At 39.3% G+C, this 14,579-nt stretch overlaps 2 protein-coding genes across 3 annotated transcripts in view; both read right to left on the reverse strand.

Annotated features, from left to right (window-relative positions):
• Positions 1-5,038: 5,038 nt before the first annotated feature.
• On the reverse strand, positions 5,039-13,619 carry LOC122886279 (fizzy-related protein homolog). Of its 2 annotated transcripts, none has more exons than XM_044218246.1 (14): positions 13,451-13,619; positions 11,804-11,877; positions 11,279-11,407; positions 11,016-11,079; positions 9,908-10,038; positions 9,731-9,816; positions 9,452-9,635; positions 9,172-9,237; positions 8,774-8,876; positions 8,442-8,626; positions 8,115-8,348; positions 7,200-7,304; positions 6,703-6,795; positions 5,039-6,553 (listed from the first exon to the last, which is right to left on the reverse strand). In XM_044218246.1, the coding sequence occupies exons 2-14, from the start codon at positions 11,870-11,872 to the stop codon at positions 6,512-6,514; spliced, it is 1,491 nt and encodes a 496-aa protein (XP_044074181.1). In that variant the 5' UTR covers positions 11,873-11,877; positions 13,451-13,619; the 3' UTR covers positions 5,039-6,511. The 2 variants fall into 2 exon arrangements, with proteins under 2 accessions (XP_044074181.1, XP_044074182.1); XM_044218247.1 differs by having other exon boundaries at positions 13,446-13,601.
• An 89-nt stretch (positions 13,620-13,708) lies between these two features.
• plekhj1 (pleckstrin homology domain containing, family J member 1) overlaps positions 13,709-14,579 on the reverse strand; it is a 5,457-nt gene continuing 4,586 nt past the window's right edge. The window contains exon 6 of the mRNA XM_044218265.1: positions 13,709-14,579. This exon is cut by the window's right edge and continues 871 nt beyond it. The gene's annotated coding sequence lies outside the window, so the exon portion shown is untranslated.

The raw sequence follows: 14,579 nt of genomic DNA on the forward strand, positions 1-14,579 counted from the left end.
CATATGGAGGCAGAGGATGTATGTCGATGGGAAATACCTGGGTTTCTATTTAAGGATTTTTATTTATTTTTTATTTTTTTGCACACGCTTGATTGCTGTAGACCTAAATCAATGCAGTTTATATCAGCGCGTAATTTTTATCTCATCGAGGAAACACCTCACACACACACACACAAAAACCTAAATTGAAACCATGTGTCTCAAGAGTGCGAAAACACCTGTGTCTGGGTGACTGTGGTGAGGAGCGCAGATGCAATTGAATTAAACCTGAACTGTGAGATCAAGATTATGCATCAAATTAATTTGTAATGGAAACAGAAAGAGGGAAATGTTACATACCTAAGGGCTGTGGAAATTGCAAATGGTAAAATGAATTGCTTTGGAAAACAACTGGGCTAAATACAATTTCAATCTATCCTCCTGTGCAAATATTCACACACTTAGAATTTAAACATGTTTCTAGTCTGTTCAGTTAAATTAAAAGCCAGTTGATTCAATGCTGCTTCTTTTTTTTGCCATTTTAACATAGTTGATGGGAATTTACTTTTAGCTCACATAAAACCAGTGGTGGAATGTAACTAAGTAAACTCAAGTACTGTACTTATTCAAGTACAAATTCAACTTGTACTTGAGTAATTCCTTTTTATGCTACTTTGTCCTTCTACTCCACTACATCTCAGAGGCAAATATTGTACTTTTTACTCCACTGCTTTTGTCTGACAGCTTTAGTTACTAGTTACTTTTCAGATTATTTTTCATACCTTTTAATGTCCAGTGAAAACCCTGTATCTCCAAATGGGGTGATTTTGAATTTGAATGTTTCTGATAAACTGAAGGATTAAGTGTTCCTTTATGCGTGAAATAGTGAAATAAACAATTAAAAAAAAAAAACCTTGGATCAGCTGAAAAATGCATTGTCACAAAGCTGAAAACAGGGTTGTTTTTCTGAGCTCATGAAAAGTTGACTTTTCAGAGATACGGGGTTCTCACAGGACAGTGACGCTGCAAACATATGATGATTTTATAGACCATGATGCATTGCTGTAGATTAAACTACACAACAGTATATAAAGTAGTTAAAATGATCTCAACCATAAACATCTACAGCAGTAAAATGCAACATACACATTAATGCAGCAGTAATATCAAAAACATCAGATATAATAGGAAACTGACAGGGAACGTTTTACTGCAGAATGAGTATTTTTGATACTTTAAGTACATTTTAATACTACTAAAGTAATAATACTTTAATTACTTTTCGCTGATACTACATACTTTTACTTAAGTAAGGTTTTGAATGCAGGACTTTTACTCATAGTAGAGTATTTTCACAGGGTGGTATTGTTACTTTTACTTAAGTAAATGATCTGAATACTTCTTCCACCACTGCATAAAACACAAACATCACATACAGTACCTACACTGAGACATAAAACAAGTGGTAAAAACATTATATGACCATAGTCAACAATAAAACCTTCATGCATAAAAGAATAATACAATAATAAATATAATAATAATAGGGACGCTATCAGCACCACAAACTGTATACCATTGTATACGTACCATTACAATGTCTTATGGATGGGAGGTGAAGAGTCCTGAAGAGTCTTGTATCCCTTTTTTTCCGTAGCCAAATGGTGTAAATTTCAGCAACAGATGGCTGTTAAAAACTGATGTTTCCAAATCGAGGTTGGTTGGGAGAGAATAATCATAAGTCATTCCTGCATTAGTGCTATCTTCAAATGACATGATTGTCAAATTATACCGTTACTCATTTTTTTTTACCTCCTTGACAGTTTAGCAGTAGTTGTAAGCTGGTAGGACACAAGAGAGTGATTTAAATTTGCAATTATTGTACGTTTAAAAGCTTGGAGTTTGGGTTTAATATTCTTGGTTTAATATTATTGGATTTGTGTTCCAGAACAGTACTGACTGTAAAACTGAGCAGCGTTATCACAGTCAGCAGAGGTGTCTGTGGTCCCTTTTTTTGCTTCAGGATTCTGCCTGCTCCTGTCAGAAGTGTGTTTCCCTACAAAGAATACAAAAATGAAATTTGAACGTTTTTGGTCTATGTACGACTTGGATTATACCTCCTTGTAAATTAGAATTCAGAATTATATTTGTTAGTAAGCCACAAGTTATTAAAAAGCTTTGTCAGCAATTAGACACTGGGTGGCATCTGCCTTATGAAAGGAATCGTCCTCACCATATACACTGTTACAAGAAGAGGAAAAACTATCACCATGCAGCCAGAATTATTTGAAAACCAATACCTGTGCAGAAACGCACTGAATCCTGCTCATAACTTGATGTTAGTATAACATGTTGACAAGTCGAGATTTTAGGGCTCCATCTAACAACCATTTTCACTTCCATTTCACAAATGGCAAAAATGTTTCTCAAATTCTCTTCGCAAGTCACCAAAGCTTCAAATTGTGGTTATCGGTATTCAGTTTATAGTGACGTGCAGAGAAAAGGAAGCAATTTTTATTTGTTAGGACTGAAACAGTCATCACAGCAGGGCTCAGTTTTAAGGACAAGCTAACTGTCGTTTAATTTCTGAGGAAGACACTAACTAACAATGACACCATGATAAGGATGTTTCCCGCTGCTTTTAGGACCCTGTGTGACATTTTACCAAAATCTTCAAAAGCCTGAAGACAATCAGCCACGACTGAATCTTTATGTTGCTCTATTATCTATGTTGCCTCCCCCAGTGAGCTGTTTAAATCATCGCATCTTCTCTGACACCTGCAATTTGACAGCTCATCACAGTTTACAGGCTGTGGAAAAACATGCTACCGATCCCGTATTTTATGAATGCAAAGGTGCTGCTGGGGTGAGTGACTGGTGTCTATTTGTAAATAAGGCACATGAGTGACCCTCTCTGTGCTCTGTTCCCTCTGACAAAATGACCAAAAAGCAGCTGCTGGCTGCAGCTATTAGCTATCACAAAAGCCTTGTTCCTTTGATATCCCTGCAGGCCGGTTATCAATGCAACTCAAGAGTCGGGCTTAGGGAGGAACATGGGGGAAGATCCTTCTCGCTGTGTTGTGAGGCTTTAGTTGTATAATGAACATCACACTCTGTGCCTCTTGATAGAAACATCAGGAGGTAGGATTACGCATATTAGCGATCCCCCTCCGTTCTCCCCTCTGCTTTCAGGGCTTAATGTTAACATCTGCCTACCGAGAGCCACAGATGAGCTGGAAGACTGTGTTGAATGTCTTCCATTCAGATGATTTGGACTATGCATGTTATTTCGATGACATTATAATGGAGTCTGAAGGGGAGAAAGGCTCGGGCGTTGATAGAAGCTGAGTCACGTAGACCTACAGTACCTGATCTTCATCACACAGAAAAACAAACACTTCACCAAAAAAAGTTTAGTTTTTGAAGTCACTAAAGCAGCAGTGGTAGTTTTCATTCTTTTGTCTCATTAGAAGTTATAGTCCAACAATGTAATCAATATTAGCCGTTTTCAGTTTTCTATCTGTAAATTATAGCAAAACCACGGGACCAGAATCATTTAAGATCCCTTTTTTTCTTAATGTATTTACACCCTTCAGCTGTTGACGCTGATAAAAATCCATTTGCTGTTTAAATGTGTAAGAGTGAGTTTGGGTAGGCCACAGGGCACGAGCAGAGGTGTGGGAGCTTTGGGAGGCGGTGAACATTCATTATTTTTTATGCCCTGGGCCAAAACTATGCTTGCGTGGGCTGCACTGGTAATGTGATAAAAAATTTGCAGACTTCCAGGGAACAAGGTGAGGCCACAGGATGTTTTCTGGCCGTTCCAAGCTTTCGCTCTGAGGGGAAAATGAAACCAGATACAATGTTAGGTGTCAGTTGGGATGTTTAACCTTCCTCATAGCCTCTTATAAAGACAGTCAACATTATTGGCAGGATATTCCTCTAGGGAGTGTTGATGATTCTCACCTTAAAGGTAACACGGGTTAAGATTGATTGCATGGGTGTGGCAGCAGCAGTGTAGCTCTGCTCATAGGATGGCTCCCTCTGGTGTTCAATTTGATTTTTGACAGGAACACAGGAAGCCACGTCTACTGAAAGGTGTTCAGATAGGTGACCCCCCCCCCAAACCACCACCACCACCACAATAATCTGAATACACATTAATGTACAATATGTAAATTATGTGAATTATATGCTGTGGCTTTCACAATCACCAGATCTCAACCCAGTTGCACACCAATGAGAGATGTTTCCACCACCATCAAATAACCAAATGAGGGAATGTCTTTTGGAAGAATAGTGGTAGAGTTCAGAGACTTGTTGAATCTATGCAAAGAAGCACTGAAGAAAAAGAAGTATGCCATAATTCAGATTAACCTCTTCTGGGATCTAGACATGGAATCAAGAAGAAAGGTAAAGGATAAGTGTGGTGACATTCTTCATTTTTCCAAAAGACCAAAACCAACAATGCATTAGTCTCTCAGTACATTTTCGACTTCCCTACTTTGTGTGTGGGTACATTTAGCTCCACGGCTGTTGGTTCCTACTGAAGATGTAAATGTTTAAAAACGGTTCACAAGTTTCATTTCTTTAAAAAAAAAGGCAAATTCCTAAAAACAGCTGGGCACTATAGTTTTCAGCAAACATCATTTTAACAGTGATAAATAGGGCATTTGTTGAGGGCTATTTTCAGCTGTGGAGAAAAACACATTTGGTTCTCTAGTGAATATTTATGGTAGCAGAATGGAATTAAAATAAACTACACTGCCTGTGTTCATGGTAATGAAGGAACATGTCACCCAGTGCAGCACTGTGGCTCATTCATGTGTTTTTAATAGTTTTGGAGCTCCATGGCTCAGAGGAATAAGATATCAAGCTTTAACAGCAAATAGTTGTTAGTAGCGCAGACACCTATAAAATAACCCTTTTCTTCAAGAAAGCCTAGGCTAGAAATAATGATATAACAATGATATTGCCCCTTTTACTTCACAGCAGCAGACTGATTTTATAGATTGTCTACGCTCAAGTTATTGGACAATAAAACAGCGATGACATAAGGTACAAGATATGATCATTTAATTGATTATCTCAGTACAGAAATATTTTTATTTTTAACATTCTTTCAGTAATTCAAGTTGGCAGCATTGTCTTGATTTTGAAGTGGCATTAAAATAAATTTCCATAGAGTTTAGCAGTGAAACTACCCATCAGCTTCCCTCCGATAACATTAGTAAACAAACATGCCATTTCTGTACAAGAACCCTTCTACACAACACAAATAAATAGCATTCATTTAAATGTGGCACGCTTGCTGACTCAAACATTCAAACGGGGGGAAATAAAATCAAAACTGGGAGAAAATGTTGCAGATATGAAATCTTTTTTTCAGATAAAAAAACCCCCAAAACAAAGTACAAGCGTATGACTGCTCAACACAGATACTGTCTGAAGTAGCAAAAGACAAACGCCCCAAGCTTGAATATCTTAGCAGACACAGCACAAAGCAGAAGCTCTGCACAGAACAGCGTTTCACTGATTTAATCCCAAATGTTTTAAACTGTCTGCTTTAGTTGCTGTTACAAACTACACTGATAAGCCAAAGTGTTTTCATTTTAACTTTCATTGCCCGATTTTCCATTTAAGTAGAGAAACAAGACGAGTGAAAAGCTTCCACACAATAAATCACATTAAAATCTTCTAATTTTCATGTGAATTACTTTTGTAAGTCATTGTTCTAATGTAAATTGTGACCAAATGGTTATTTTCTTTTAAGATGTGCCGTATGCTATTACAAGACTTTTTTTTCCATTATATTAAAATTAACTTAATATCAGATTTTAAAAAGGAGATCAGGCCCATTCATCCAATCCTTGTTAAACATTAACAGTTCTCGAAACGGCACAGGATTATGTAATCTGTTATCAGTGTGCATGAAACATTATTACCTCTCAGTAAAATAAAAAGCCAAACTTTTTGATTTTTCTGCAATCCTGAACAAAGCCAAACTCCACAGATAAGACATAAAGACATAAAAGGAAATCTACCAGCCTTTGAAACAAACACACTAGTAAGAATATATGTTAAAAAAATGGGGGGGAAAAAAACAAACAAAACAAAACCTAAATAAAATAAATAGACAATCAAAAGGACAAACTCAATATTTGGCAGGTAAGCACAACGTCAATCTGTAAACAAAACATAATCACACGGGGAGAGAAACACCCCCCAAAATTCTCGTCATTAGAGATCACTGGTCTGTTGGCGGAGGCAGTGGCTCCATCATTCAAGAGGAAGTGGAATACTGTACGAACGTATGTATGTTTCTCCTCTGCCCTCGACACTCAGGCTGTGCACCTCTCCAGCTCCCTCCCACTTCCAGCTACAACTTGGCTAAATAACTAAGGGCAATCGAGGGGGCCCTCTGTAGACTACTGAGGTGAATACTCAAAGAAGGGGCCCATTTACAGCTTGGTACATGCAAAGATAAATTTCCTTCTCAGCTTTATTCCCTCGTAGTACAGAGGTGTGCTTACTACCGGATCCTGGTGAAGAGGTTCAGCACTGACACTGATTCCTAAAAGAGGGAGGGACACAAAATAAGGAGGTAAGACAAAGACTATTATACAGACAGATAAGGGAATGCAACAGATGGAATAGACTGACCAGAGCAGAGAAAGGGATCTCAGAGGTAAATACAAGTGAGAAAATGGGGAAAATTAATACCTTAGTGGACCTCATCTTGCTAAAGACGTTCCAGAACCGAAGTGTTTCATCTCCAGCTCCCGTCACAATGGCCTCTCCGTCGGGGGACATGGCCTGCACATAAACTCATTATTATACACTGAATATACAGTATTATGACAGTATGTAACCAGAGTAATCAGGGGTATGCAAGAGTAGGATTTTTTTTTCCTTTTAGTTCCCTTCCAGTGTGGGTGGCTTTACTGTGGATGCTTACTCTACAGAGCAGCACTTCAGTAAAGGCATCCAGAAATTTTATAATCAGGGTTCATTCTTTTTTTCTTAACTTGCACATATAAATAAAGATGAAGAATCAAAATACTTCGAACACTAAAATCTCTTTTGGTGAGCACACATAGATTTTCTTTGATATTTATTTCCCAGGAAAGTTATAGCACCTCGTTTTAGTTGTAACCTTGGGACTGTTGGGACAATTGTCTGCAGACAGACACATATAAATACACACAGTATATACTAACCAGGTAGAGTACTCTGTAGGAATGTCCAGTAAGTTTGGCCACTTGAGTAAGGGAGGGATACTTCCACACCAGGATTTGGTTCTGGGAATAACCATGTGTGCTGACCTGCAGAAAACAAACAACATTTTCTACATATTTACCTCAGACTTATATGAACATTGTTAGTTTGGGACATGTGCCTGTATACTATCAAATAAAATCAAAAACAATTCCATCTCTGTGCTTCCAGTACAGAGAGATGTTTTTAGCCTAGCTCAGCTCAAAGTGAAAAGTGAAATAGTACACCTTCCAACAACGCTAATTGTGTTATTTACATGTTGCATAACAGGTTTCAGTCGTAGTCATCTGGACACTGTTTTCAGAATCAAGGCGTTTCGGCTCCCTGAGACTACCTGAGTATGTGTTGCTTACTCTAGCTAGAGTAATCAACAGATACTCAGGTAGTCTCCTTCCTGAGGGCAGGGCTTATGTAACACAGAGTAGCTTAAATTTCTGAGTTCCCGGTCCATTTTTTCACAATTGAGAATGACTTCCGGATGGGAGCCGAAACGTCTTGATTCTGAAAACAGTGTCCAGATGACTACGACTGAAACCTTTTCTAAGATAGAACACTCCTGGACGAATGAGGGACTACACCGTCCTACATGTTGCATCTTGTTGGGTAGCAAGCGAGACACCAACACATCCAAGAGTCACCTCGATTTAGTTCAGAGTTACTACAGTGTGCAAATAGAAACTTTATTATGAACACATAACTTCCAAGATACTGTGTACATGGCTAGCAAAGATTAAGACTCACAAAACAGTTCCTTGGACACTTCTGTAATGCACCTTTGCCTGCATTTAAAAACAAACAGAACCATGCGTTCTACTTCACAACAGCACTGTCCAAATCAAAAACTTCAGGTGACTCACCAGTTCGTTAGTGTGTTTGGACCAGGCCAGGTTGCAGACCTGAGAGCCGGTGTCTGTGCACTGTAAGGGCTGGCCGGTCAGAGTGTTCCAGAAGCGGATGCAGCGGTCGGCGGTGCCGCCTCCGGAGGCCAGCAGGCCATGCTGGTGGGGAGACCAGGCGATGGCCTTCACTGCAGCCAAGTGCTCTGTGTACTGCTGCACCGGGAGGACGCTCGAGTGGTTCCACACAAGTAACTAGGCAGCAGGTTGAAACAAGATTGTGATGTGTTATGAAAAAAGTGGTCCTTTTTGTCACAGACAAACAGGTGAGATTCTCTGTCTACATACCTTGTTGTCATTTCCACCCGAGGCTAGCAGCTGGTGGTCTGTGCTCCACTTGAGCCCGCAGACTTCCTGTCTGTGTCCTTGGAGACGGCGTTCAGACTGGAGAGGTGGGGCTCTGATGTCGCGCTGCAGGATCACCCGATCGCGGCTCCCAGACGACAGCTGGTCGGCATTCCATGCCAACGCGCCTGGCAGCACAGAATGAAAACCGAAGGGAAGATGATTCGCCGACCATGAATGAGAGATGTTGCTAAACAACTGTGAAAATTAATGAAGGTTGTAATATTTCACTCCTGCAACCTCTCTGCCTCCATCTCTCCAGCCTCTCAACTCACCCACTCTGGCTGTGTGTCCTTCTAGTACAGAGAGCTTCTTCCCTGCTGCTGCATCCCAGATCTGTACATAGCCTTTATGAGTCCCCACCGCCACCAGGTTACCCTAAAAATAGACAACACACTTAGAATATCTCACTGATGTATGAAGAGTCTGTAATTATTCCAGCAGCATTTAGAAAAAACAAAGAACAGGAGCCTGCACACCAAAACTCCATTTGCATCTTTACTAAACGTCAAGTAACATTTGCCACGATGGATCTTCATCAGGTTAATTACTCTGTGCTTGATTAGCAAAAATGTGAATTGAGTTTGGTAAGCAGGCTCTACTAGAAACTTATTTGAGATGCTGGATGTTTCTGATGGAATTTGAAAAGACAACAGATGACAGAGAAACCCACCCTCTCTGACCAGCCCACTGATGTTACAGAATCTCCTTCGACAGAAAGGTCACATAGTCGTGTCACCTAAAAAGATGGAGAGGAAAGAAATACAGTTTAACATTGACATCCTATGTATATGTCTGATACACAACCAGTGAAACATTATTTGAGAGGTATAAATACATATGTACTCCTAGATTATTTTTAACTACAGTGAAGACCTCTGCTGGATGCCTCTTTGTCTCACTGTTTTGCTCAGTGCACTCAATTAACAGATCACACACACACACACACACACCTGGCTGGTGCAGGCACTCCACAGGTAGACACAGGTGCCCAGTCCAACACTGAGCACATTCAGAGAGGACCAGTCCACTAGGTTGAGGTAGAAGTCATCCTGAAGCTCTGGAGCATCCAGAACTTTAAAGGGAATTTTGGATATTTTGCGCGTAGGTTTCCTTGGCGACCGCAGCAGTTTCTGGCTGCAATGCACAACACAATTTTAGTGAGGAATCCAATGCTGTTTCCCCCAAATGCAGGAGATAACATTTGAGGAATGACAAGGAAAACACATTACCTGTTGCTACTGACAGGTGACAGAGAATATGGAGAGACTGTGTTCCCATCCTCTTCTGGCAGAGCCCTCTTAGCACTTACAGAATACTACAAAACACAAACAGATGATTATTGATGCAGGAAAAAATCCCCACAAAACTAATACATTAAAAGCTACAGCCATGTTAACTGTTTTTACACTAAAAAGGCTCCTCTTGGCAGGAGTGGATGGCTGCAGACGGCGGTCCTCTGACTGGGGGTCCTGGACTTTCTCGATGCCCGCTCCTAGTAGCTCGTTCTTCAGCAGAGCTGAGTAAGCCAGACCATCCGCTAAAGGCAAGAGGAAGAGACAGAAGGGAAATCAAACCAGGCTGTTGAAATGATTAAGTTTAAACACTGTGCTCCCTCTGCAATTTCTTAGCTCTCTCTCACATCTCTAAAGATCAGGGAGAATTTTTCACTAAGCTTTGTTTAGTCCTTATCTCCAGTTTCCATGAGCCTGCCTAGACTTAGTAAACAACAGAAGGTCAAATGATCCAGGTTGACCGGAGCAGACAGATACCTGTGAATTAAAGGTGGGGAATGCAATTCTAATCCAATAAACGTCTTTTTGTCAAATTCAGCGAATATCTCCCCATGGTCTGCTAGCTGTCCGTTCACTGTGTGTGCTGAAAAAAAAAATAAAATCTGGTGTTTGTACACAGCCGTGGCTCTGTAAATGGGAAATGAACAAAGTGGCTCGGGCCGAGCCACACACTATTCCAGCCATGATTTGTGTGTCAGGTAACGTTAAATGACTTGCCCGCAGACATTCAGCTTACTTTCTAGTTTGCCAAGATATGCTATTGTGATGTTAGCTGTAGTAGCAGGAGAGTTGTGAGTATCGCTGTCTGGAGCTGGTTTGCTGGCTCTGGGAAACCGTCTCGTCCTCTCTGGCTGTTAGCTTCGCAGCAGAAACTGTAGCGACAGTTTGCTAACCCACAACCTAGCTAACGTTAGTTACATTACTTGCTGTGTCGTTGTTCGCTCTATATCATGGTATTTGTCATTGTATTGGAATTCCCGAGAATCGCATACCCCACCTTTAATATCATGATTATGAGGAGCTTTAACGATTAGCCGTATAATCAATTTGTCGATGTACAAAAAAAATTAATCGGCAACTATTTTGATAATTTTGATTAATCGTTATAGTAATTTTTCAAGCTAAAATGTTAATGCAAATGTACATATTACAAGACACTGTAACACGATATATTGTTATTTGTCCCACATCTAGTCTCTTGGTATGAAGGTGGATTGATTACCTTTGTTGCTGTCTGTTGTGCCATCTTTGGTTTTCCTGTTTTGATTGTGTGACTTTTCAATTTCCTGTGTCAGACAATGAAATAAATAAATGATCACTCTGAGTTCTGTTTCTCTAAATACTTGTGTATTTAGAGAAAAATGAAAGAAAACACTAACAGATAATATGTTTCCTTATAAGCCATAATCAACACTTCGATCTTGAGAACACTGTTCTTTTGATAGGAAAGACAGTTAAGTCCTGGGTGTATTGTAGCAGACTCACATTGATGCGGTGGAAGTTAACACTCCAGTTGGCTCCAGCCCGGGAGGGAATAAAGCGATCACCATGCTTGCTAGGGGAGGACAGGGGGGAGCTGGTGGGTGTCAGAGCTCGCACAGCTCCTACAGCTTTCTACACAAGAGAGGAGAGGAGAAAGATGGCAGATGGTGCGTTTGTTTTTAGGTGTTAACAACAGGAGGCTACATTCAAAAAACCCAGTAATTTGGCCGGTAAGGTCTTGTTATCACTCGACACTAGTGACACGTCAAATGAAAGAGACTGGCCTGTTAAACCATTTATTCTTCCAACACATAGAGAGTAACACCCTCTCTGTCCATCATAAGTCCTTTGCTACTTAACAATCCTCTTTGGGAGGGGCTATCATCATGCTTTGCTCAAGATAATGATCTAATCATAATAGTCATACTAGTCAAGACTGTACGCCTAGGAAATACAGCACCTTTATGTACAAGGACAGAGAAATAATAGAAAAAAAAATACAAGTGTGTGTGTGTATTATTTACTTACTATGGGGCTTGCGTTCTCATTTTGGATGTTGATCTGTCTGAGCAGCCTGCACTCATAGTCCTGATCCATGATGCCTGAAAACAAGATAAGATTTATAAGACTGATTAACACAATCATACAATTGTGACAGTTTCCCGAATGCAGGAATGATGTCAGATGACACATTAGTAACAGACACTGGTACTCTCGTAGTTATGACTTGCTTTTTTTTTTTGGTGGGCCTTTTGCCATTATTTGATAGGAACACCTGAAGAGAGACAGGAAAGGGGATAACATGTAGCAAAGGGCCGGGAGCTGGATTCGAGTCCGGGCCGCTGTGGTAAGGACTCGGCCTTGCACTTGACTTCTGGTTATTTTGTCTGACTTACCACTAACATGAATGAAAAATGAAAAAAGAGCAAATGTCTACCAGTAATGTGGCAAAATATACATTTCTGCAATTAACTAACAACTGTACGCTGACAGCTAATCCTATTTAGCTCATAAATGACTGATGAGCAAACTAAGATACAAGGCTGCGATGTAGCATTGCAAATAATTCTCATTTTTAATCAATCAATTAATATACTATTTATTTTTTCAATTTATCTGCTAGTTGTTCAGTCTATAAAATGTCATGAAATGTGAAAAAAAAACACCCATCACAAGTTTCCAGTGCTCATGGTGATGTCTTCAAACTGCTTGTTTTGTCCCACCAACAGTCCGAAACATATGATTCATATTGATTTTTTTTATAATGTAAAATTAAAAAAGCAGCAGATATTTACATTTAAGATGCTAGAACCTGCAAATGTTTGGCATTTTCCTGATAAATTACTTAAACAATAAATGGATTGTCAAAAGATTGTTCGATTAATAGACTAATTGTTTCTGCAAATCCGCCGTGTGTATTTTTGGACATGACAAAATAAATGATCCACTTACAAGCCGTGTAACATTGAAACTCATGGGGAAATGAGTATCACACGAATCACAGGACGTTTCTCCGGTATCGACATTTGTTATTAGGTAATGTTAAAGAAAACAACAGTCATTCACTTGATGCCAGTATCATTTAACTGGATGAAAAGACCAACTTAGTTAGACAAAGTAATTGCTTTGTGGTGATAAATTAGGCAACAAAACGGTCTATTACAGTTAATGGCATAAAAAATCCATCGATACGCTTACAAAGACAAACCAAACAATTGTTAAACTCTAGAGCCTTAGTTTAAACCCCTCTTAAACTAGCTAACAAGGGGCAAATCTGTTCGTAAATGACAATGACATTCGTTACAGTGCAAACGATCAGCTGCGGGTGGACTCAGTCCTCTGCTAACAACAACACATTCAGGTTGAATTATCTTTGTGAAAACTAACGTCAGCAACTTGTAAATGTAAAACCATTCTGTAATTGGAAACTGTAACGTTAGGTTTTTGCTTGCTGGTTCCAGGAAACAATCAACCCCGTTGTGGTGGTTATCGCTGATCTGTAATCGTAACACTAAAATGATTCAAGGATCAAATAATTCAATCATCCAGCATACAAAGCTATGCTAATGCTAACGTTAGCTCAGCTGGAGGACCTAACGATACGCTAGCTGCCCGGCTAATGTATTAGCAACATTGTTTGTTCACAATCTACACTTGTATCAACACCTACCGTACCCCGATAAACTCTTCCCGTTGAGCGCCGTTGATAAAGTTTTTCTTAACGGCGCCAATTCCAGTTGAAATTTCTATTTTATGCGCTTTACTCTTAAAAACAGAGCATGCAAAATACAAATGTTTTCTTTAGCCGAGCGTTCAATTTGGGTTCGCTAAGCATCACGGGAAGGATGTGACGTCGCTGTTTTTGAATCACACATTTTGCGTTGCTAAGGAAACGTGTCACAGTCAATGCCTCTTAACACTGCTTACCACATCTTCAGTAGACTGCGTTTATTGAAGATAAATCATGAATAAATAAAACATATAGCTAATTACCAGTCACCTCGTTATGACATTATAAACATATATTTTCAAATGTCATTATTTGTGTTATTTGCTTGTGTTTATTCATTTTTAAGTGTCAGTGTTGATAAATGTATCTATTGTTTTAACCAGATATGCACATTGCTTGATAATTAATTTGTCAAATAATCAACTGAACTGGCACAAATGGACCTGTACATTAACCTGTGCCGTGAGAGATAAAGCCCTTGTTTTTCATGATAAACTAGACACAGTGGAGGGCAACATGTGGCTTGATATCGTGACTGTAATATTCAATTTATACGATGGTAACAAGTTGCAGCATCACACTTGAACAGTATTACTGGACTGACCATGATTAAATATACAAATTTATAACATAACATTTTGGTGTTAACAAATTTCATTGTAGTTATTAGATGACACTTTATATGAATTTACAGTATATTTCAAATGGTTTTTAGTAAAAAAAAAAAAGAGATGCCAGTGAAACAAATATAATCTCACATTAAGTAAAAACAGACTAAACACATTCCATGTGCAAAAGTTTAACATAAAGATGCATTCAATGACATATCCTGTTTGTGGGTAGACTCCTGACTGTTGAAAGACAGTTTATCAATTGCAGGATACAGCAATGCCACATAGTGAAATGTGATTGAGAGCAAAATTTGACCACACCATACACTGACAAAGAAGTTGGTGTGATATTTAAAAATCAGGTCAAGAGCCTGTTATCCCAACATGGTCCAGCAGCTAATCTAAAGGAATCTGATTCAAAGTGCCACAGAAAAGGTACAGTAGGTTAAAAAAAAATCTAATA

The sequence above is a fragment of the Siniperca chuatsi genome, linkage group LG13 (assembly GCF_020085105.1).
Source record: "Siniperca chuatsi isolate FFG_IHB_CAS linkage group LG13, ASM2008510v1, whole genome shotgun sequence".
Taxonomy (NCBI): Eukaryota; Metazoa; Chordata; class Actinopteri; order Centrarchiformes; family Sinipercidae; genus Siniperca; species Siniperca chuatsi.